Genomic DNA, 24,415 nt, shown 5'->3' with positions numbered 1-24,415 from the left:
TCTGGAGACGTAATATAGTTATCTGTCCATAGCATAGCAGATATATGAACTGTGTTAGAAATCTTAAGTGAAAACTTAATCATCTTTGAAGATATGCTGTTAATCTGGTTAATGTTTGGGTGCCCTTCAGGAATCCCAAGAGCTTGTGTGATTGCACAAAAATACAAAACAACTTTCTTTTTTGCAGTGATTTTCCTCATCTTACATTACAAAAAATTCTTGTGAGCCTGACAATGAAGAACTGTAGAGCTGCCATGATTTTTTTCCAAAATGATGCTACATGGTATGTTTTTAAATTGGTCATGATAGATACTTAAACTTCTTATATTTGTCATTTGAGCAAGCAGAGATAATGAAATGCATAATTCCTCAAGCTCTTTGGCATCTTTCTGTACAACACCTTTCAGACCCTATAAAAATAATAGTGCTTTTGTGATTTGTTAAGATGTGTTAAGTAGACATTAAAATAGTCTCTTACTGACAGAGTCAAAGGTTCAGGTACTGAACAGAATACCTGATAAGGAATATGTGTGTTGTTTATTTCTTGCATATAAATAATAGTTGTAAAGACTTGTAATTTGTATACTGACTGCTGAAGTAAAAATCGTGTCTCTTCTTCAAGTGTGCAACACTCACAAGGGAAAGAAGAAAACAGTTTTTCTGAAGTTGAAGAGCTGTATCTGCAGACAACATTTGACGAAATGGGTATTTTCACTAACTTCGCAGTAAATGTTGCAGATAAAAATGTGACTCATTCAAGACTTGCAGTTGACCAAAATCTTAGGGAAACACTGGAGTACTGTCTTTTAGCAATGTCAGAAAAGCTTTTAAGCAGCTATGCTCCTAAGGTAAGTTAGAAACTACTGCACATCTTGTATTTATGCTCCAAACAATATATTTTCAGGGGAAAGTATATAGATTTTCATTCCTTTTGCTGAAAAAAATGAGCCACAAGCATTTTTAAAACTATATCCAATAATACAAAATAGAGAAGTCTGTATTTCTTTACAACATTTGCAAAATATCCATAGTTTTCATAAGTGTGTGGGAATATGTAGAAGCTGTATAGAAGTGAAAGTCTGTGCAAAGTTGCTACATAAGCAACTGTTATTGCTTTTTGTGATGTTGGTTTCAACTTCTGTGCCCCGGTAACACTTCAAGCTCTTGCCAGTTTTCAGCCAAGATAGCTTGAGTCACAGAGGTCTCAAATAGTTATGTTTTGTAAGAAGAGGCAGCTCTGTAAAGGAGTAATTGTAAAGAAAGCTACAAATACGTGCTCTATTAACAAAAGCACAGCCAGTGCTCAAGGGAACTGATTATCCCCCTGTAGTCAGTGCCTTTAGACAACATCTGAAATACTGCATCCAGTTTTGGGCTTCCCAGTACAAGGCAGACATTCAGTGCAGTCAGTGAAGGCCACTGAGATGGCGGGGGCTCCTGCAGTTGACCTGTGAGGAGACATAGAGAAACAGGGCTTGTTGCACCTGGAGCAGAGGTGGCTTTGGGGGGACCTAATAGGCTTTGGGGGAGCCTGCCAGTGCCTATAAGGTTGTCTAGAAGACAGAGTCAGGCTCTTTACAGTGGTGTATTGTGGAAGGTGAGAGACAGCAGGCAGAGTCAAGAGAAGTTCACGCTGGATACAAGGGCAATTTTATCTACGTGAAGACAGGCAGGCAGTGGCACAGGTTGCCCTGACTGGATTAAGCCTTGAGTAACCTGTTCTGACCTCAGAGCTGACCCTAACTGTGAGCAGGAGGTTGGACCAGAGACCTGCTGATGTTCCTTCCAGTCCGAATTATCCTGTGATCCTATTTGTATCCTCAGCTTGTTGAAATACCACAGAATCTCTCCTTTGGAGAAAAGTCTTGACTTGTAGAAGAAGAGCCATCACATAATGGTAAAAAGTTTGTGAAAACAAAAGCAGCAGGCTTTTTAAACTTCAGTTCCTTTGACAGGCTAGCTTTGGTTTTAATATAGTGGTGTGCCTTCCTTGCAATTCACTGCTAAAGTCCTGTAATATTTGGTGAGCTAAAAGAAGTGGTACCAAAGTCTGAAACAAGGTACTGGCAACTAGGAGCTATAAAACTTATCCCTGGTTTTACATGTGTAACAATGGCATGTATGCATAAGTTTTCCCATCTTTTTTATAGATACCTGCTTTTCAGGAATGTGATAGCAATCTTGGTTTTTGTCTCCCTTCCTGAGAAAGTATGACAAATAGTTATTTGTCTGTTCTTCCTCCTCCTTTGATCCTGATAATTTAGACAGGTAGAAGGGGATCTCTAGAATACTCCTGCTGTAAACTTGCATGCATTTACAGCCATCTGTGCCATTTGTTTGTTGACACAATAGCTGCTAAGAAGCAACTTATTAATTTACTAAGATCAGAAGAGGCAGCAGTAGGAATGTGATATAGTTCCTGACTAGTTCATGCTGTCTCTTGCCCTGGCAGGAGGTAAAATGGATAAACAGAGCATGTGGAAAGAGCTGAAAGTATTGCTATGGTGGAATCTAAAGGAAAGGGAGAATTTAAAGTATTGTGAAGGAAGGAAGAGTAAGGGCCATGGGACATACAGAGAATATTGTAACATTGACAGCCAAAAAGACATGTTAGGGAGCTGAGGCAACAGCAGTGCGAAACACGAGGATGCAAATCTGCGTTTATTTTGATGAAATCTGTATATAAAAGTGTTTAAATAAAGACTAAAGGATTCTGTATTTTGGTAAAAAAGTTTCATTATAATCCACTCATATTTATACTGTGTATTTGATTTAGTGCAAGGTTATTGCTGCAGAACACCTTGTCCGATGTGCCAGTCTCTTGATTGGTGTTCTTGGTTGCTATTGCTATGCTGGTATATTTAAAGAAGAGGATGCCTGTAAATCAAAGTTGTTCCAGAACGCCAAGGTAAGCAGCAGGGTGTTTGGGAGCTATTAAAAAATTAATAAACCATTAAATATACAATAATTTTAAAAATTCTGTTCAAACTGACACATTTTCAGAGCATGATTATTTCCACTGGTTTCTGCTTAAAAAAAGGCTGTTGAGAGCAGTTTAAGTATGTTACTGCTGCTGAAAGAGGAATCACTGAAATTCTGTCAGTACACCAATGCATCAGTTTTGCAGTGGAGAGTATTCTAAATATTGATACATTTCTGAGTCACTCCTTTTAAAAGAATAATCGTGGTCATGTGGACAAAGAACTACTTAGAGGATAACAAGGCCATTCATTTATAGCCCTTTTATGCAGGAATTTAAGATCATTCGATGGTTTAAAGCAGTAGGAAGACAGCTATTATTATTATTATTATAGTCATTACTACTACTACTACTACTATTACTACTACTAGCTGAGGTGTTTTCTTGCTTAAATTTGGAAACCCAAAACTTACACATTATAGAGAGATGCTGTATTTTTCTTTTGTCATGAAAATATCAGTGTTTCAGGCAGGTCTAGGCCATATTTTTGTCACTTCTTGAGCAGAATAAATGAAACAAAAATACAAGAAAAAAGTCATCCAAACTCCCTGATGCACACTGTAAATATCAAAGCTGTTTGAATGAGAATCATGTCCTTTCATCTCTGTGTACTGTGTACGTGCCAATGTATAAAGGAATTTAACCAAGGTATTTTAACTGTGTTCTATTTTTACTAGTCTCTCGTTCATTATGCTGGGGAAAGCCTTTCTCAGTCTAAAAACAAACTGAACGAAGATGCCCAGATCAACTCACTGAGGACTTTGATAACACAGTGTACAAAATGTTTATGCAATTGTACCAAGGTGAAGTTTTAAAAGAATTTTATACTTCTTTCTTTGTTAGTGAGATCACAAAGTTGAATATAATACATATGGTACCTGAAAAAAATGAATTAACCTATCTGTACATCTTGCTTTCTTACAGAACAGCGCTAATAAGATGGTGTCTAATATATTCCTGCGTTTGCTAACATCAAAATTTATGAGTGATCTCGTAGATATTTGCAAAAATCTGGTAAGCATGTTCTGTCTGTTTCTAAATGCAGTGCTCTTCTATGAGAGGATTGTTTTACAGTATAATAATTTGAAGGCAAACCAAATAAGATACTTAGTACTGAAAAAAAAAATCAAAATACATTGAGTTTTATAGAGGATTCCTAACTGAAAACATTTCTATTTAGAATTTGAACAGAGGTGAATCCAGGGTTGTTTTAGGTTGGATATTAGGAAAAGGTTCTTCCCCCAGAGGGTGGTGGAGCACTGGAACAGGCTCCCCAGGGAGGCAGGCACAGCACCAAGCCTGGCGATATTCAAGAAGCACTTGGACAACGCCCTCAGAGACATGGTGTGAATTTGGGGTTGTCCTGTGCAGGGACAGGAGTTGCCCTTGATGATCCTTGTATGCCCCTTCCAACTCAGGACATTCTATGATTCTATGAGGTGTAGGGGCAGAATGAGAGCAGATGAATAACATTTGGTCAAGGTTAGCATGCCAGCTCAAATTCAGAAACATTATCTTATTTTTGGAAATTTTTTAATACTGTATTAGAGTAGAAGTGTACACAGATTTCATGCCACAGCAAGAATTTCTATAACACATTGCATTGCATTTAACCTGTGATTCTGTGATTCATGCCCTTGTGAAGTTTTAAAAAGCTTCTTTTTATTTTGTAGTTTGATGGAATTACGTGCATTAAAAAATTTTAAAGCTGTTTATTATATAGATATTAAATCTTGTAACTGTAAATGGCTCTCCATTCTCACTGAGAAAAGTAATGCAGTGGCACATCACTGTGTTTAGCACAACTCTTAAAACCTCTTTTTTTGGCACATTGTCCTATAGTCAGGTCTAATCCTTTGCTTTTTCAGGTGAGGAGAAGCTGAGAGTCTTACCTTCTGTTAACTTGTTATCTGGTAGAGAAAGCAGTAATGACCTGAAAAGGTCATATGCCTTCTTTTAATTTCTCTGTAATTATGAAGTACAGTGAGAAGTTGTGAGTCTTGTAGAGATAATTGTTTTTCAAATACTAACAATGCCCTTGGCACCATCTAAAACACAGACAGTAGCATCTGTCTTAGGAAGCTTGTGTCCTGAAAGGAGTAGTTCAAATTAAACAATTCATATGTGTAGAAGACAGGTTTATCACAGAGGATGAAAGTCATCAATTCAGTGTTGCCCTTATTGTCTTCACCCATTCTAGATCACTGCAAAACTGTAGTGTCTTCCTTGTGTTATGCCTGTGGTGTTTCTCCTGTCCTTAAAAGCCAACTTTAATAGGATGTGGTGTTTTTGTCAGATGACATTTACTGGAAAACCAAGTGAACTGGGAGAAGTGGATCTAACAGGGAATGATCCTGAGGAGAGTATAATGGAAATAGATAACCAGGTATCTGATGACCTATTTGATGATCATTCAGTGACTGACGTCAGTGATACAAATGAATCCGGTGAGATGCAAAATGCAACAGGTAAGTCTTTTCTGCTTCCAAAACTATTTTCAAAAGCTTGTTTTTACAGATTGTTCCTTGCTTGAATGACAATGAGATACAAAATTATCCTGCTTTATTAGTAATTGAAGCAGGTAACAGTTGAACCAGATACTTTATGAACAATAGTCATTCTTTGGTACCTCATTAGTGTTTTAAAGATGTTAATGAAGTGTTCTAGCTGATTAGGAAAGGAGAATTTTATTTTTTGTTTTATAAATAGTAAAATGCAAGCAGAGAAGCTAGCTAACTTGTTCAAAGTCAGGAGAAATTTTGGCAAAGATGATAGAAAGTGTGTCTGCATGATACCTGTTTCTGTCATTAAGACTGTGCTTCATTTTCTTAAAAACAGTCCTATTAAACTTTTCTTCTTTTCCTGATTAGTAATTATTGACAAGGTCAGCTTTCTTATGTCTCTGGACCTGCAGAAGGGCAGGGGAATGAATCTGTTTATTCTTGTTAGGAGCTACAAGTATTGATGTTCTCTTTTGTTTTAAATTCTTTCTTAAAATGGTATGTATCTTTAGTTTTTGATCAGGTCTGTGTGTTCTGTTTACTACTGAATGAGAAGGAAATCAGGGTGTTATAGTAATGCCACAAACAGCAGTTGGTCTGTTTTTCACATCATGTTGAATAAGTGTCTTCAGAAGTATCGTCTCCAACCATCCAATAAATAATCCTAATAAATAAAGTTTGCAATTGCAGAAAGTTGCAAGAGTTCTAAATGTGACAGGAAAATTACATTTGTAACTATTCCATTTAGGTTATAACCGAAAGTTCAATAAGGATATTAACATACCAGTAATTGTCATCATTTCAATTTTGGGGAAACTTTGTAGTTCAAAATATATCCTAAGTTATAGTTAACAACACAGAAGAACACAGCTGTAGATGGTTCTGCTGAGTTCATTGTAATCTTGATGGAGGAATCAGCCATATTTATGAGCACAGAAAATTAAAAGCTTCTGTTTTAGAGAGGGACTTTGTAGAAGTGGGAAACTCACTCAAGAAGCTGTTACTGATGCAGTAACTGCTCAATAACAAATAAACTTAAAGGTTGCTAGTACTCTATGTATTCTAAGAACTTAAATTGGTTTTGTAAAGACCTAAAATATTATCAACTTTTTAATTGTCCTTGGAGAAGCATTTTTTACATGAAAATCTTACTTTCAGGTGCTTTGAGCCCATTAGCTGAAGAACAGTTGACAAAGCAGGATTTACTTCTCCTTGAAATTCTGAAGTTCTTGTGTATTTGTGTAACTACAGTCCAAATTCAGACAGTGAGCTTCCGAGCCTCTGATATACGGAGGAAGCTGCTAATGCTTACTGATGGCAGTGTCTTTGATAGTGCTAAGCCATTGCATCTGCATGTGGTGAGTGTGAGCTTTTTTTACAGCAGATCCATCTCTATATTTGTACTGTTTTAAATTTGTATATTCTTGTCAATTGTATATTTTTGTCTTTCTCTTGTCATTGGTCCCCTAGAAGCCATTACAGTAGCTGCTTTTAGTGTTTTGAAGTGTGCTGTGGTTGGGGAAAGAGCAGTTAGAATCTGTAAGCCAGAAAATAGAGTTGAGAAGTATAAATGTCTTGCCTTTATCATTAATTAGTTGTTAAATAGCTAGAAATGGGCTCTGTAGTAGAATAGGATCTGTGTTTTACTTTAAAAATGAAATAGTTTTGACTGGCAAAACTAAAAATTTCATGAGCCATATAACTGTTACAGTCTTTGCATGAAAAGATGGTGAGGGTCTAACACGTAAGAGCTGACAATAAGTATCCTTGCTGTGCGATTTCATGTAAGAGTTACTGAAAATGTTTTATAGTTTTTCTTTTTCCTTTACTTATTTTTTAAAGTATTATTTTCCATTTTGGTTCTTTTCTTTTTATTCCTCAGTACTTGGTCCTTTTGAAGGAGCTCCCTAGTGAACACCTCTTGTCTGAAGATGATGTTGTTCTGCTTCTTGGGCCTCTTTCGTAAGAGAGAAGCTATTCAGCATGTATTAGAGCTATTTTAGCTCAACAGCTGGAGGATTTGGGGGCTGTTTAGAGTTTCAAGATATTTTTTCTTTTTCTTTCACAGTGCTGTGTGTTCTTTGTACCGTCGAGATCAAGAAACTTGTGAAGTAATTCTAAATAATTTGCTTCCTGTAGCAGTAGGGTTGGCCCATGCCAATGCAAATGCTGAAGAGACAAGGCAAGCCCAAGGACAGTTCTTGACAGTTGTTGAAGCCTTTTGGTACGTTTTATCTATTTAATGTCGAAGTCTGTTGGCTGTAAAATTTTGAACACTGCTGTCAGTGTGAAAGCTGTAGTGCTGTTGTGTGTCTTGCTGTTGGTATTCTATGATATCTTTATCCAGCATTTGACTTTCCAGATTTTCTGTGTCATGTTATTTTTGTAGCAAAGAATCACATCATACTTAAGATGGTATTAGAACAATATATGCTACACGGTTCTATATTAACAAAGGCTGACTGTACTCTGAATTTCAGCAGTAATTATAACAAGTGATAACTTCAGCAACCAAAAATTAATATTGTTTACAATTGTAGATGGTCAATAAAAACATCAAATCCTCCCAAACATGCCTGTTGAGCACAAGAGAATGAACCGTGAGCAGCAGAAACTAACTTGTTAGATGACTTCTCAAAATCGTTGACAACTTTTTGTTTATTCAGATCTTCCTTATTTTAGGCATTTAGCTCAAGGAGGGAAATGCACAGCACCAGTAAGAGTGGCCCTTTTAAACTGCATGAAAGCCCTGCTTGAGGTAATCCCAGATTTTCTGACATTCATTAGCATGCTAAGGATATACTTAAGGTGTACTTGAAAACAGTATCTAAAGATCTTTTGCATACATCAGTGCATATTCCATTGTAGGTCTCTGTATATTTTAAACCACAATATTAATTTTCTTCAGGCTGATCCTCATTGCCAGTGGGCAATCCTTCGTGTGAAAAACGAAGATGTACCTGTGAGTGATGCTTTCCCACATTTTCTTGCAGATAGTCACCATCAAGTTCGCATTCTTGCTGCAAAGTCGATTACCAGGTGATAATGTAGATCTTTTTTTCTGTTTATAAGAAGAAAGCTTAATTTCACTACTTCTGCTACTATATAGCTGCTCTTTTCAGTACTTTTGGGGCTTAATCTTGACAGAATATAAAAGCCCACCAAGTTATTTTGGTTAAGGTGTTCAAACCTTGCCCACATTTCAGTTATTCGGTGATGTCAGATATATATATATAGAGAGAGAGAGAGAGAGAAACTATATATATATATATAAAAAAATTATATACGATAGCAAATTTTGCACTAATCTGTTATGTAAAACTTGCATAGGAAATATTTGTTTATCCTCTAGAAATAGATTAGGTACATTGTGTATCATCAAAACTTTTTCAAAGGATCTTGTGTTCTGAATACTTTATATAGTTCTGTCTCCATACATTACAAGGATGTAATTGAACTGGAATAGGAGTAGAGGAGGGATGTTCAAAAGTATGAATCACTTTATGAACAGCTACTGGTTGCACAAACTGGAGCCCTTGGGCACAAAGAGAGTTGAATTGCAGGAGGCATAATATAACTCTACCAAATCTGGAGTGGAATTGCAGTCTTTTCCAGTTTAAAGACAAGGGGACATCAAGTGAAGCTAACAGGTTCAAGATTCTAAGAAAATATGGTTTCATTCTTTGTACAATATTCAGTTATCCTGAGTGTTATCCACCTACTTCAACTGTCTGGTTGCTTACAGGGGTTCAAAAAGGTAGTAGAGGTCTGATCCACTGTGGTGTTCCCATTTTTGTTAAAAAGAGCAAAGTGGGTTGGACCTCTATCTACAAAAAATAAATTATTTGAGAAACTCTTTTTACATATACATCTGTTCAATAAATATGTTCCCAAAGTACTTCATGACATGAAATGTTCCATTGTGATGGACAACTGGAGTTTGCCTTCCTGCACTGGCAGAGATTGGGAAACCTTTATATATTTTCAGGCCGTTTCATATTCTCTGCCATTTCACCCTGACAGATATTCTTAGTGTTATTGATAATGTTTGAGGGAGAGGAAGGAAAGACAGCTGTACCAGAAAGGTAAGAAGAAAATAATGATATTCAGGAAATCAGAAACATCTTGTTTGATACACACAATATGCAGTAATTCTGTAGTCTAAATGTTATGCTAATAATTATTGTTCTTTTTTTGAAGCTTGTTTCAAGATGTGAAACAGAGAGATTCTTCTGGAATGTCAAAACCTCTTCCCTTGAAGCTCCAGCAAAAGGCTTTTGAGAATGCATATCTCAGAGTTCAGGAAGGAATGAGAAATCTGGTACAAATATATAGTAATTCGTTTTGCCTAGTTTTCATTTTATGAATAAGATGACTTTTAAAATGATCATGTTTAGTTTTGCAAGAATGGTAGTTCTTCTGGACTTCTGATAATCTGAGGTGGTGGAAGAAGGTGGTAGTCAGGAAATTCCTTGCACATCCAGTCACTGGTTTGCCCCCAGTAGAAGTCTGTAAACTTTTTCACTGTATGTTCCAGACTGCTCTTCTGTATCATGCTATTTGTTGTTACAGTTTTCAGTACCATAACACTCAAGGATCAAAGAAAAACAGAGCCTCAGTATTTTAGAAAATGTAAGAAGCAATGTAAATTCAAATTATGTGTTTACATAGTATAAAAACAGATCTGTAAATTTCAGTAAGATCATGTTTCCAGTGGTATTAGAGCAGTGGTTTTCACAAAACAAAATTTGCTTGAAAAATTAAACTATTCAGAAGAAACTTGAAGTGAAAGAAAAGTTTTACTGCAGTGCAGTGACTGGAAGTGCAATGTGTGTACTACTGTGGAATTTCTTTAACTATTAATTTTTCTGTTAGTGTCTTTCACTTTTCCTCCTTCCTTGCTACCATGTGAAGTCATCTACATCATCTGCATTCTCCTTTTTTTCTGTCACGCTGTCATCCTGCTGCGTTTTATCTGGATTCTGTTTGCCTGCTGTCTTGTAGCTTGTCCTCACTGCTGAGGCCTCATCTCTCTGTCACCTCATTTCATCTCTCTGTACTGTCACCTCCAGCTCTTTGTCGTCTCGTCTCGTTTCTCTGTTGCCTTGGCTCCCTGTTCTGTCACCTCAGCTTGCTGTTGTCTATTAGCTCTGCCCTTTCATTGCAGTTTCTTGTTACTTAGGTTCAATGTTCATCACTCGTCAACACCGTGCCTTAACAGGGGAAGAACTGCATTAGAATTACAAGGCAGTTCTTTCCTATAAGCATCAGGGAGGAGCAACAAGACTTGTCTTGTCAATGCCTCCACCATTGCTCTGCTAAGTGTGTTGCCTTTGTTTAAACTGCTGATACTATAACATGAACTGGAGTGTATGAGGTATTGGCATGTGTGCTGGCATGCTGGAGGCAGTAACTTCTGGTTGAGGAGCAGAGCAGACAGCTGGGGAAGTAATTTTTAAGCAACCAAACCAAGATTTTCAGCAGTATTTATGTCAGTGACCTTAATTTTAAATGATTTATGCTCATTTATTAATTAGGAGATTGCTTTAACAGAATATTTGTATGAGTTTTTCATTATCTCTTATTGAAGGTCAGAGGTGATGCAAGTTCTGAAGATCTTTTGGACAAACAGTGTAACGGAAAAGCTGTTTTGCTGATGCTTATAACCATGGTTTTGTGCTGCAGTCCAGTCTGTGAAAAGCAAGCTTTGTTTGCTATTTGCCAGTCTGTGAAAGAGAATGGATTAGAACCTCACCTTGTGAAAAAGGCAAGTATAAAATTCCATTTTATATGTAGGTTATAAATTAAGGTTACATTAAAACTGGAACGGTACAAAATGCTTTTGTCAATACTGTAAGTTGTTAAATTTTGTAAAAGTATGACTAATGTGTGACTTAAATGTCTGGATGAATTTCTAATTCTATTTCATGACCTATATAAAAATAATTACAACATATAAGGCAATTTTAGTGGTAAATCCTGTATGTTAAAGCACAGATGTGGAATACAAATAGATTTTTATACATTGAAGATTGCAGATCTCATTTTAAAAAAGTCTCTCTACCCAGTGGAAGTAAAGCGAGTTTTCAAATGTGGAAAATATGTGAAATAAATGCAGAGTACTGGAAGATTATATACATCTTGTGGACTTTTATTCTGAAGTTCACAGAAGTGTATTGAAGTAATTGCTGTTTATACTGCAGCCTTTCACACTTGTCATTTTTTTAGTGTGTGTGTTCTCTCCTTTTAATCCTTTCTTTCTCTTCGTTGCTTCTTGTTTTTACATACAGCCTCTACCCCACAAAATGTTTACTGGCTGTCCTTTCTTTGCATACCACCTCATATGGGGTAGTTGTAGTTCTAAGATTGCACTCTTTTGAAATATGGCAATACAAATAATGAAAATGCTTATGCTAAATAGACAAATATTCATTAAAAGGCTGGGGGCAGGCATGGAGGTGTATTACTGTCAGTTTGCCATAGTATCATGTACTCTGCATGCTATTTCTGCAATCCTATTTCATGCACAGGTTTTGAAAAAAGTGTCTGACATTTTTGGTTATAAAAGTATAGAAGACTTCATGACATCACATTTAGACTATTTGGTGATGGAGTGGCTGAAAATAAATGACAGTGGATATAGCCTGTCTGCTTTTCCATATGTTCTGCTGAACTATACTAGCCTTGAGGAATTCTACAGGTAAGTTTGCTATATGAAAGCAGTTTATTTAGATTTATTTACAGTTATGACACAGGGTTTGTTGTAAGATAACATATTGAGACCTTTTAAAATGTATTCCCAGTATCTTTTATATTATATTTATGCTAGTAAGATTTTTTTTTTATATAGCAGTTGCTAAAAAATAATTACAAGTTTAGTTATACAGAAGAGGAATGGTATTTGCTATATTATGCTTGAGATTTTTTTAAAAATCCAATTCAAGGACATTTTGGAAATGTATTTACTTATGTGTAGGTCTTGTTATAAAGTTCTGGTTCCACACCTGGTGATTAGAAGTCAATTTGAAGATGTGAAATCACTTGCCAACAAGATTGAAAAAGACTGGAGGCAGGTTCTAGCAGACTGTTTTCCAAAGATACTTGTGAATATCCTCCCATATTTTGCCTATCAAAGCCATGGAAAGAGTGAAGTAGCAGAGCAAAGAGATACAGCTTCTAAAGTCTACGACATGCTTAAGGATGAAAACTGCCTAGGAAAACAGGTATCTGTTTTATATGTGTAAAATGACTTCTATAGCATTTAACAGACCTGAAATAAACTTTTATATATTATGTAAAAATGTAAATGGTTCAAGTTTATAACAATACTACAAAATTATTGTTTTAGTGAAGCCAAACTTGCCAAATTTTTATCCCAAGGTTTTCAAGTAACTATTCAATAGAAATTTTCAGGCAGACAGTTGACTTGAAGTGTAATTTTTTTTCAGAATGTAATAGATTTTTTTTTTTTACCATTCATTATACAACCCTGAGTTTTACCTGTCATATATCTGTTTAAGTAGGTCATGTTTTCCTCCTACAATATTTTGTTAATGCTTCATGAGGATCCATCTTCCCCAGAGGCAGACTCTATATTCAGAACTAGTAGTGAACATATTTTTTTTCCCAGATACTGTAGGAAAGCAAATTGTTCTACCTTTGACTGCTATAGAAATTAACCAGGCTTAATTTCTGAATGAATTGTATGTCATGGATAATTGAACAAATAGAAAATCCAGACAGGAGAAAAATGGGTTTTGTCAGAGGAAAAGAAATGTTAAATTCTTTTAGCTAAAATTTTTTTTCTTATTAAAACACTATTTTTCTCCTTCTAGCAAATTGACAATTTATCTCATAATAACTTACCAGAGGTTGTGGTTGAACTGCTGATGACCTTACATGAACCACCTGATACCACAGTAGAAGGAGCTCATCTAAGTAAATATATAAGGTGCATTTTTGTAGATTTTCTAAATACTGAGTGTGTTTGTATAACATTGTACATTAAAATGTGCCCTTCAGGCTTAAGAAGAGGTGGCCTAGAAGTTGAGAATTAAAGGACTTTATTGTCATTAGTAATGATGTATCATAGGCACACTTTCTCGCATAGTTATTCCCCAGTATCAGTGAGGAGATAAATTTCCATTAACTCCAGTTAATGGAAAGAATGAATGGGTGTGCAAGAGACAGCTGATGAGCTGGACTCTGGCAGCGCCAGTTTAGATTGGTTCAGATTTGGATGGACTGCCCTCTCTGTAAAATTGGTCAGGTTATCATGTCTAAATTAAAGTGATTCTTTTAAAGGTCTGTAAATACTTAGAAGCCACCGAGAAGTGAAGTGAACTGTTTCTTAACAGTTCTAGTAGTGGCAGCTCTTGCCTTTGGTAAGAAGATTGCTTAAGCAATGCCAAATAAATTAATTCCAGATTAATAGAAATATTCTAATGCCATAAATATCTTCATTTTTATGAGCTTTTCAGTCTTTGTTGTTGTCCTAAAAATATCACTATTTGTGTAGTTGTATCTGGAAATAATTTTCCAGATTTTTGTCTTTAGATACAAACTATTTGGAAAATCATTACACTTTCTGAAGTTATTGAAGAAGTTATTTTTATTATAGAAATATAAAGTTGAAAGAAACCAAAGCATTTATATGAAAATCTGCCAAAAGTTAAATGGCTGAGGATTTCAGAACTTTCTAAAAGAAATTTGTTTCAGTGAGTTTATTAACAGACTGTAGTGTCTGCTTGTAACCAAAGTTTTTCTTTCTAAGAAGGGATTGCTAAGAATAAGAGTGATGAAACTTAGATTTTGCTGGCCTGTTAATATCATGATACTTTTAATTTATTTTTGAGGTCCCAAAAAAGTTGATTACCTCCATGACTTGCAATTAGATTTTCTGACAAAGTATCTTAGATGAGACAGATGTGTTGATTTGTAGCAGTATGAGCTTTCAAAAATAATTAAGGAATGTTAAAGTACAACTTAGCTGCCATAAAGGGAGAACAAACAGCTAAAAACAAGATGTATGTCACCCTGCTGGATGCTTTTAGTGTTTCTTTCTTACTGCAAGCAGAAGAGATTTTCTAGGATTTACATGCTTATTCAATGAGACTTACTTTGTTTACTACATGGGGTTTGATTTTGGGAAGAAAAAAAAGATCTCTTTTTATTCATTTAGGGAACTGGATCCTGCTCCTAATCCTCCTCATTTTCCATCTTATGTGATTAAGGCAACCTTGGACTATATTAGCAACTGTCATAAAAGCAAATTAAAAAGCCTTGTAGCAGTTCTTTCTAAAAGCCCTGTAAGTATGAAATGATTATTTTCTTCTTCTGTAGAATATGAAATTTCTTTTTTGGGTACGTTTTGGTTTAATTAGATATTTTTGTCCATATCCTTTTAAAAAATATCTCTAGTGCTTAATTTTTTTCTTGATATAAATTATATCTGTATTGACATTATTAATTATTTATTTACTCATAGTTTATTCATTTTTAGGATTCATTCCAGAAAATCCTTCTAGCCCTTTGTAAGCATGCATCAGATACAAACAACATTTACAAGAAACACAGAGTTCTTACAATTTATCACTTGTTTGTTAGTCTGTTACTTAAAGAGATAAAAGATGGTTTAGGAGGAGCATGGGCTTTTGTCCTCCGAGATGTAATTTACACCCTGATTCACCACATCAATAGCAGGTAAATATGGTAATTATGTCTTGTTCTTCCTGTCTGTGCTCCCTTGATCTTGTAACCTTACATTTCAGTATTGATAGTAGATGTTAATTCATTTGTAGAAATAATTGAAATTTGCTGAAAGAAAAAGTTTAATTGCCTTTATTCAATAAGTTTGGAACTTAAACTTACAACTTACTAAAATGGAATGTTGTGTGCTATCGTTGTGTTTAAATGTTCAGTATTCTGCAGAATTTTGTGTCTGTAATAGGCTATCAAATTGTAGAAATAAGTGTTCGGAGATTTTGATGACAAAGTATGTTTGGGAATTTAAAGGATATGGGAGAAAAATTCAGATTGTGGAGTTAAGTGCGAAGTAAGCACATGTCAAATAAAAAGTGCTTATTGAGTTAATAAAGAGTATTGACGTTTTCATTCTCACCAATAAGTAGCTATCAAAATGAGTGAGAATTGGTATGTGTTATCTTAGCCTGTCTTCAAATTGAGAAAACCGGTGCTTCATCAGCCTTAAGATTTAAATAAAGATTCTTACCTTTCATAAGGACTTGAGATATTTTCTTACTTAAGGTTTAGCTTTGGATTTCCAAGACCTAAATGTCATCAAGTTTCAGTGCAAGTTGATTGCTTTGCTTGTTGGAAGCATTTCATCCCCTGAAATATTGGAGAGAGGTGTGGCTTCTATGGTAAACACCATTATTATGAGACTTATTATTGCAGTCAACACCAAATGGAGGCGGGGGCAGCTGGTGCACTGGAGGGCAAGGCTGCCGTTCAGAACAACTTCATCTACCTGTAGGAGTGGGACAACAAGTAAATTGTGAAGTTGGAACAAAGACAACCCCTAAATCATAGAATCACAGAATCATTAAGGTTGGAAAAGACCCGTAAGATCATCGAGTCCAACCACTAACCTAGCACTGCCAAGTCCACCACTAAGCCATATCCTCAAGCACCACGTCTGCCCTTCTTTTAAATACCTCCAGGGATGGAGACTCAACCACCTCCCTGGGCAGCCTCTTCCAATGTTTGACAACTCTTTTGGTGAAGAACTTTTTCCTAATATCCAACCTAAACTTCCCCTGGTGCAGCTTGAGGCCATTTCCTCTCATCCTATCACTTGTTACTAGGGAGAAGAGACTGACTCCCGCCTCGCTACAACCTTTCAGGTAGTTGTAGAGTGATAAGGTCTCCCCTCAGCCTCCTCTTCTCCAGGCTAAACAACCCCAGCTCCCTCAACCTCTCCTCATAAGAATTGTTCTCTAGACCCTTCACCAGCTTCATTGCCCTTCTGTGGACACGCTCCAGCACCTCGATGTCCTTCTTGTAGTGAGGGGCCCAAAACTGAACACAGTACGCGAGGTGTGGCCTCAGCAGTGCCGAGTACAGGGGCACGATCACCTCCCTGCTCCTGCTGGCTGCACTATTCCTGATATAAGCCAGGATGCCATTGGCCTTCTTGGCCGCCTGAGCACGCTGCCGGCTCATGTTCAGCTGGCTGTCAACCAACACCCCCAGGTCCTTTTCCTCCAGGCAGCTCTCCAGCCACTCCTCCCCAAGCCTGTAGCGTTGCATGGGGTTGTTGTGACCCAAGTGCAGGACCCAGCACTTGGCCTTGTTGAATCTCATACCTTTGGCTCTGGCCCAACTATCCAGCCTGTGCAGATCCCTCTGTAGGGCCTTCCTGCCCTCCAGCAGATTGACACTTCCACCCAGCTTGGTGTCATCTGCAAACTTACTGAGGGTGCACTCAATCCCCTCATCCAGATCATCAGTGAAGATATTGAACAGGACCGGCCCCAGCACTGAGCCTTGGGGAACACCACTCGTGACCAACCGCCAACTGGATTTGACTCCATTTACTACCACTGTGCTCTGTGCTCGGCCATCCAGCCAGTTTTTAACCCAGCGCAGAGCACACTTGTCCAAGCCGTGAGCAGCCAGCTTCTCCAGGAGAATGCTGTGGGAGACGATGTCAAAGGCCTTACTAAAGTCCAAGTAGACAACGCCCACAGCCTTTCCCTCATCCACTAAGCAGGTCACCTTATCATAGAAGGAGACAGGTTAGTGAGGCAGGACCTCCCTTTCATAAACCCACGCTGGCTGAGCCCGATCCCCTGGTTGTCCCACATGTACTGTGTAATGGCATTCAAGATGATCTGCTCCATGACCTTTCCCAGTACCGAGGTCAGGCTGACAGGCCTGTAGTTCCCAGGATCCTCCTTCTGACCCTTCTTTTAGATGGGCATCACAGTCACTAGTTTCCAGTCATCTGGGACCTCCCCAGTTGCCCAGGACTGCTGATAAATGATGGAGAGTGGCTTAGCGAGCTCCTCTGCCAGCTCCCTCAGTATCCTTGGGTGGATCCCATCTGGCCCCGTTGACTTGTGAACATCCAGGTGAAGGAGCAGGTCGGTGACTGCCACCTCTTCAAAACTGGGACTTCAGTCTCCATACTATCTCCTTTTCCCAGCACAGGGGCCTGACAACCCTGAGGATGATCAGTCTGACTCTTAAAGACTGAGCCAAAGAAAGCATTAAGTACTTCAGCCTTCTCCTCATCTTTCCTGGCAAAGTTACCTTCTGCATCCAACAAAGGAGAGAGATTCTCCCTGGCCCTCCTTTTGTCACTGATGTGTTTATAATCTTTTACCTGGGATGGAATAATCCCATGCATGAGTGCAGGCTTGGGAGCTGACTGTCTAGAAAGTAGCTTTGCAGAAGAGGAACCAGGATTCTTGGAGGACAAGCTGAATGAATCAACAGGGTACCTTTCATCACTCTAGGCTGACTCTGTATTGGATTGTGCTGGCAAGAGTGTAGCCCACAAGTTGAAGGAAGAGCCATTCCCCACCGAGTCTTATGAAGCTGCAGTAGGACCAGTGTGTCCAGTGTGGGCCCACTCTGGCCAGAAGATGAGATACAATGAGAAACTGGGATGGGTTAAGTGGAAGACCCCCAAGGGGGTGAGTGGAGTTGATCTCATTTCTGTTCTCCACTTTCTGGAGTGGAAGATATCTTGAAGAGAAGGTAGAGCCAGGCTTTTCCTAGAGGTGCACAGTGAAAGGACAGGAGGTAGCTCTCACCAAGTTGCAATATCGGAAATTCTGGTTGGACATAAGGGAAAAGGTTTTCACAGTGAGAATAGTCAAATACTGGAGTAGGTTGCTCAGAGAGGCTATTGATTCTCCATCCAAGGAATGTCTCAGAATTCAGCTCAACAAAACCTTGAGAACCTGATCTGACTTGGAAGCTGACCCTGCTTCAGGCAGGAAGCTGGACTAGATAATCACCAGGTGTCCTTTGTAACCTAAATTTTTTTTTTTTAATTAATGGTTATGTGAGGGGGGGTGGTTCAGAGAGCATGTTTTCTGCTTTGTTCTGGCAAATAATCAAAAAGCCTTTTCGGGTTGGTTTTGGGTTTTTTTTGCTTTTTGGAATATACTTTTAAGGTTTTTACTCCATTTTTTGAAGTGATCAGTCAAATTCTGTGTGTTTTATTTCTCCGATGTCTCCTGAGGTAAATCCTTAGAGCTGATTGAGTTGATAATTTTAAAGTTTTGAATCAGTTCTTCCTGTAAAGTTGATTTATATTTTCCCTTTTCCCCTATTCTTCCCTGATGTATAATAGGTTAATACTCGAGACAATGACAATTTGTATTTCTTTAATTTCACTTTTGTGTTTCTTGTGACAGACCTGTTGTTCTCAGAGATATATCCATGCGCAGCTTTTCACTCTGTTGTGACCTTCTTCATCATGTTTGCCACACAGCGGTTACGTGTTGCAGTGATGCTCTAGAGAGCCACCTTCATGTTATTGTAGGAACCCTAACACCTCTTGCCATGGACCAGCCTGAGATTCAGGAACAGGTAGTTTTGAGTTGCTGCTTATTCCTTATCTGTCAGCTTTTTAGTTCATGTTCACTGTTGTAAAAGCTATGTCTATACTCATGTTCAATTTTAATCCATTTTTTCTATGCTTTGTAGATTTATATGAAAATATTATTTGGGAATTAACACTATAATTCAATTTTATTATATATTGTGTATATATTTAAAATAATTATTATTTCATCATAGAAATATATAATTATCTAAATTTATTTTTTATAAAAAAGTGTATTTTTGGTACTTCTATTTTGACAAATATTGTGTACCATATTTAATTCCTGTGGCTTTAAACAGTGACTGAGATGTATTTGTATCATAATTGCTGAGATTACTGTATCACCTTCTAATTCTCTATTTGCTAGGTCTACAAAGAATAGGATTTCTTAAAGAGCTTTAACAGTATTGTAATGTCTTTTATGTCTGCTTTGAATCTGTGTGCTTTTTTCAGCCAAATCTGAAAGGGATTTAAAATCTTCAGGGCAAGCATCAGAAAAATTGTTACCTTAGTTGAGTGGAGACAGCAAATCAGTGGCACCACTAAGGAAAAGATAAAGCCGACATAGGCATTGCTAAACTGCTGGTGGTGGCAAGCTAATCAGTACAAGCACGTCGAGTAGCCAAGCAGTTACCTACAGAGCTCTGTGGATGATTTCACAGGAAATATGGTGAAGACTTTTCGAAGGGGAAGGCGTCCAGAGGACAAAGAGGAAATATGTGCAAAGAACAGATTTCAGTAGTTTGGCTATTTATTTAACAAATTATCATTAAAAATAAATGTAGCACATTTTCCCTTAAAAGGGGAATGAAGTAGTTTCTGTTGTGTTACAAGCCTTGTTTTACTTCTGGTGATCTGTATGTGTATTCTGCTGAGGGTGGAAATATACTTAGATTCAGACCCTTATAATTAGTAGCTGAAGGTGAGAAGAGTATTCCTGTTGCACTTCAGTCCTTGTGGTTGCCTTCTGACTTAATCTCATCCCATGGTACCATACGCACCTTCGTGGCTGCAGTGTAGCCCTCCCTACATTGTCCTCCTCCTTGTACTTCCAGTTCAGCTGGAGAGCTATGCTGATCCAGCTGAAAATAACCAGGCAATCCTTTTCCCAGCTTAATGATCATGATCAGGTTTATAATATGTCTGTACAACCAGTTGTTCATGCACGACTGCGAAAGCAACATGTCGGCATCCCTGGGCAGGAATGAAGTGGTGAGGGCAGAAATTCCTCTGAATTGGAACTTATACCAAATATGAAACCTTCTCGTCTCATACTCCTGCAAGGAAGTCCTTCCCCTAGTGATCACTTTTCAGTTCCTTCTCTTTATTTTTCTTCTAGCATTGAATGGAAGCTAGTTATTCATTTTCAGGTAAATACAGGTCCCCAAATAAAAACTTCATCATTTAGATTTGTGGACTCCTCAAAGCTGTCTGGATTGAATATCCAATTGCATTGATTTTTAAGTAAAGTATAAAAGCAGTGTTTTTGCAAAAAAACCCATGGCATTCCTTTAGCAAGGATTTATTCAAGTTGTAAATCTGCTATAAAACAAATTCTTTTAATGTTTAATGATTTGGGCAGTAAATTACGATATTTAGGCATTTTGCCATATTTCAAATTACCAGCACTTTAGTTGGTAGGAATAATGAAGTCCTAATAACATCAGAAGGACTGCTTGGGTGCTGTGTTTTGCTAAGTCATTGCCAATATTGTAATGATTGTATTGGTCAGTATTTGAAATCAGCTTCATGAAAAAGAATAAAACTGCAGGCAGTAATAATAAAAGCTTTGGTGTCTGTTTGGGAGAGGGAGTAGCAAAATTGCATCACTGTTTTAGAATATATCTGTGATTTCCCTGAGCATCTAAACATGTTATAGTTTTTAACAGTAAATAAATTATGTTCAGTTTTTATAGAGTTCTCAGTTTAATGGAACTTGGAGAAATACAAACTTTATAACCTTGAATAACACATATGGCTCAAAAATGTTTTGCTGTCTATTTTGTTTTTCATTTACTTTTTATGTTCAGATCCTAGGCTTGTTGAAGTATCTGGTCATAGATAATAAGGATAATGAAAATCTGTACCAAGCAATCAAATGCTTAGATCCTTTTCCTGAATATCCTGCTTTTAAAGATTTGCGAGCAACTCAACAGGAGATAAAATACAGTAAAGGACCATATTCTCTTTTGGAGGTAATTACACTTTAAAATATATCTCATGGCATAAAGTTTTTTGTAATGCAAACTTTCAAAAGGAAAACAGTTTTCTAGGTATAGTTGAGGAAGATTTAAATTAGACACGTGGATTCTTTTTATGGCCAGTTTCAGACATGGAGATATTTGTACACCTCCATTCTTATTTTGCATCTATTGCAAAAATCATTGTGGGCTGCTGAGAGCCACTTCTTTACTTGAAGCCTTTATTTGTATGCTGTATGTGCTTAATACAAAATGTTGTTTTTCAGGAAATTAATCACTTTCTCTCAGTTGGTGTTTGTGATTCACTGCCCTTAACACGACTTGAAGGACTGTATGATTTACGCAAACAATTGGAACAATATAAAGATCAGATGAAGGATCTCCTGAAAAATTTCCAGGGTACTGACATCTGATTATGTATTTTATTTCTTTTGTATCTTATTTTAGGTGTGTAGCAATGTAACCCTATTCTAATTTGACATGGAAGGTTTCATTTTGTGTCTTGTTTTTTCTATGTTTAACAACAACATTCAGTATTTGTGCAAAATCTGAACTTTCTTTAACAGAGTATATTATGAATATTATATGAGGTGTTATATGGCAGAGAGGATAAAATGCCCTTCCAGCTTTTGGCATGAGGCTCTTATGATTGTCAATGACCAACATAACATATGAGTGTATTGCCTTATGGCTGCTTAGTGAGTTTTCTTGTATGTGAATCATAGAGTCATAGAATGATTTAACTTGGAAGGGACTTTTTGAGGTCATCTAGTCCAGCGTCCCTGCACTGAGCAGGGACATCTTCAGCTAGATCAGGTTGCTCAGAGCTCTGTCCAACCTGACCTTGAATGTATCCAGGGATGGGGCATCTACCACCTCTCTGGGCAACCTGTGCCAGTGTTTCACCACTCACTGTAAAAAATTTTTTCCTTATATCTAGTCTAAATCTACCCTCCTTTAACTTAAAACCATTACCCCATACCATTATCTCCGTACTCTTTTAAATGTAATGCAGCTAGATTTTATTAAAGGCATAGTAAGCTAGAAAGTAAAGCTCACATAAGTTTTAAAATGGTAGGATTTAGTTTAGTTGAACCTTGCTTTATCCTAGTGTTCTGTTTCAGCCCTCAGTCCAGACCCAGTTCCTTCCTCTTCTGGTTTTCCTATTCAGGTTTTCTTGTGCCAGACCATTTCACTTTCCTCTTCTACATCAAGTCTTCATCAGCTTGTGTGCATGATGAGAAGATAACAAGAGCTGATGTAATTTGTTGTAAAGAAGTGCAAAATAAAATCTGGGAAAGAACAGTAGTTTGTCATAAGGCCATGGTGCAAGTGCATTAATGCCCCCCACATCATGAATATAATTTACAATTTTAGTCTCAAAATCCTGTTTGAAAAGAGAGTTAGTAAAAGCGCAACAAGCTTGTGCGGAACAACTTCCATAGAGGAAGGCCTTGTGAGCTTGGAAGAGATTGAATAGGAATACAGAGAGGTGTATGAAGTAGTGAATGGTATGACGAAGCTGAGTAGGGAGCACTAACCACTTCTATCACAGTACAAGAACAGATTAAATTACCTGGCAGCAGTTATACAAGAGAAACACATATTTTTTTCAAACAAAATACATACAGCATGGAACTCTCTGCCACTTATTGTGGTGATCAGAAGCATAATGGACCTTAAAGGGAGTTAGACATATCTCATAGAGATTATTAGGTATGAAGGTCTGCTCAGAAATCCCGAGTCTGCTGTCTGGCAAAACCTAAGAAATACTGTTGCTCTGTAGCCTGCTAGGCAGGCTAGCAGGCTTGATGAGCATGTTGTCTTGATTTTGCTTTATAATAGAAGTCTATTAAGCACTTACAATAACTTTATTGGTATTATTATTATTTTAGATGTTAAAAAGAAGTAAAAAAGCAGTTATTGGTAAAGGCTATAAAACTGTATGCTGAAAGATAACATTTAAGAAATAACTGCTACAGTTTGGCCACATATGTATCATTTTTATAAAAATGTAAACAAGCATAAAGCCCAGTTCTAGGTTTCCATTCCAATGAACAGGGCAGCAGGATTTTTTTTGAAGAAAATACTGCTTTCACTTTTTTTTTACGTTGGCAAATCATCACTTTTTTTCCTAGACCTTGTTCCTGGAAACAGCAAAACGATTTTGTCTGGAATGCATATTTAAAAATAAGACCTCAGGCAGGCAGCAAATTTATAAGGAAATATCTGTCTCGAGAGTTTATAATTTAGTAAACCTAATTAGGCAACTGAAAGCTAGTCAAATTCTGTGAAATTCCTGGGATAAAGCCATATTTTGGGATATTCCTTGGATTCAGATTTAGAACAGAATGATGATATTAGCATAAGTGCTGTCAGTGGAGTCACATAGTATGATTTCACTGTTTCAAATAACACTAACTTATGCTAATATTTCACATATTATCACTTCTGCATCAAAACACTGAAAAGAATAGTATTTGTGTATTCTAGTTTTGGGGATTCTTTGGCATAGTCAAATGCACAGAAATATTTCCTAGACATGATGAGTAACAAAAAATAATATTATTTTAATGTACTCTTTAATACCAATTTGCTTCAACATTAATAATGCACGTTGACATTTGCAGGTAAAAGATACGAAAGCAGTGTTTTCTTCTAATGTGTTCACATTACAAATACATAATGACATTTTTGGGGTTTATTTTCCTTTCTGAATGATAGAAAAGCCAGAAGATTCTGTAGTAGTGAAATTGGTGGTGAGCTTACTGCAGCTGTCCAAGAAGGCAGTTAACCATACAGGTGAAAAAGCAGTGCTGGGTAAGTTAATTAGTCCCACAGGCATCCTAGGGCTGTCATTGCAAACCCCAGGTTGAAACTGGCTGTTCTCAATGCTACTTCCCACTGCTACTTTGCATTTGCTTACAGAGGTGGCCACCAGAAATGTTAAAATGGGTGACATGTTCTTTTTAGTCACTGTATTTTACAGCTTGACTAATAACTTAAACTGTCATCAGTTTAGACCTTGGTCTCTTCTATACTCGATAAAGAGTCATCTGCTGTTATGCGGGCCCCTTTATTAGGTTGAAAAATAGTAAGAAAAATTGAAGAGAACTTACCTGAAAATTTGAAAGGCATGTCTTTGTGGAAA

The 24,415-nt window shown here is 37.1% G+C and overlaps 1 protein-coding gene across 4 annotated transcripts in view; it reads left to right on the top strand.

Annotated features, from left to right (window-relative positions):
- ATM (ATM serine/threonine kinase) overlaps nt 1–24,415 on the top strand; it is an 82,953-nt gene that overhangs the window by 19,104 nt on the left and 39,434 nt on the right. For all 4 annotated transcript variants that reach the window (XM_064441247.1, XM_064441246.1, XM_064441245.1 and 1 more), the window contains 22 exons: nt 188–283; nt 623–848; nt 2,777–2,908; nt 3,658–3,783; nt 3,905–3,994; nt 5,277–5,448; nt 6,640–6,839; nt 7,364–7,443; nt 7,550–7,705; nt 8,164–8,239; nt 8,390–8,520; nt 9,682–9,802; nt 11,072–11,248; nt 12,012–12,181; nt 12,458–12,704; nt 13,317–13,432; nt 14,663–14,789; nt 14,984–15,183; nt 18,873–19,047; nt 21,094–21,258; nt 21,531–21,663; nt 23,989–24,084. In XM_064441247.1, the coding sequence (XP_064297317.1) occupies nt 188–283; nt 623–848; nt 2,777–2,908; nt 3,658–3,783; nt 3,905–3,994; nt 5,277–5,448; nt 6,640–6,839; nt 7,364–7,443; nt 7,550–7,705; nt 8,164–8,239; nt 8,390–8,520; nt 9,682–9,802; nt 11,072–11,248; nt 12,012–12,181; nt 12,458–12,704; nt 13,317–13,432; nt 14,663–14,789; nt 14,984–15,183; nt 18,873–19,047; nt 21,094–21,258; nt 21,531–21,663; nt 23,989–24,084 (3,212 nt within the window). The remainder of the gene's footprint in view (nt 1–187; nt 284–622; nt 849–2,776; nt 2,909–3,657; nt 3,784–3,904; nt 3,995–5,276; nt 5,449–6,639; nt 6,840–7,363; nt 7,444–7,549; nt 7,706–8,163; nt 8,240–8,389; nt 8,521–9,681; nt 9,803–11,071; nt 11,249–12,011; nt 12,182–12,457; nt 12,705–13,316; nt 13,433–14,662; nt 14,790–14,983; nt 15,184–18,872; nt 19,048–21,093; nt 21,259–21,530; nt 21,664–23,988; nt 24,085–24,415) is intronic.

Source organism: Phalacrocorax carbo, chromosome 1 (genome assembly GCF_963921805.1).
Source record: "Phalacrocorax carbo chromosome 1, bPhaCar2.1, whole genome shotgun sequence".
NCBI lineage: Eukaryota > Metazoa > Chordata > Aves > Suliformes > Phalacrocoracidae > Phalacrocorax > Phalacrocorax carbo.
The sequence above is the reverse complement of the archived record's forward strand: the minus strand, read 5'-3'. Positions and strand labels throughout refer to the sequence as shown.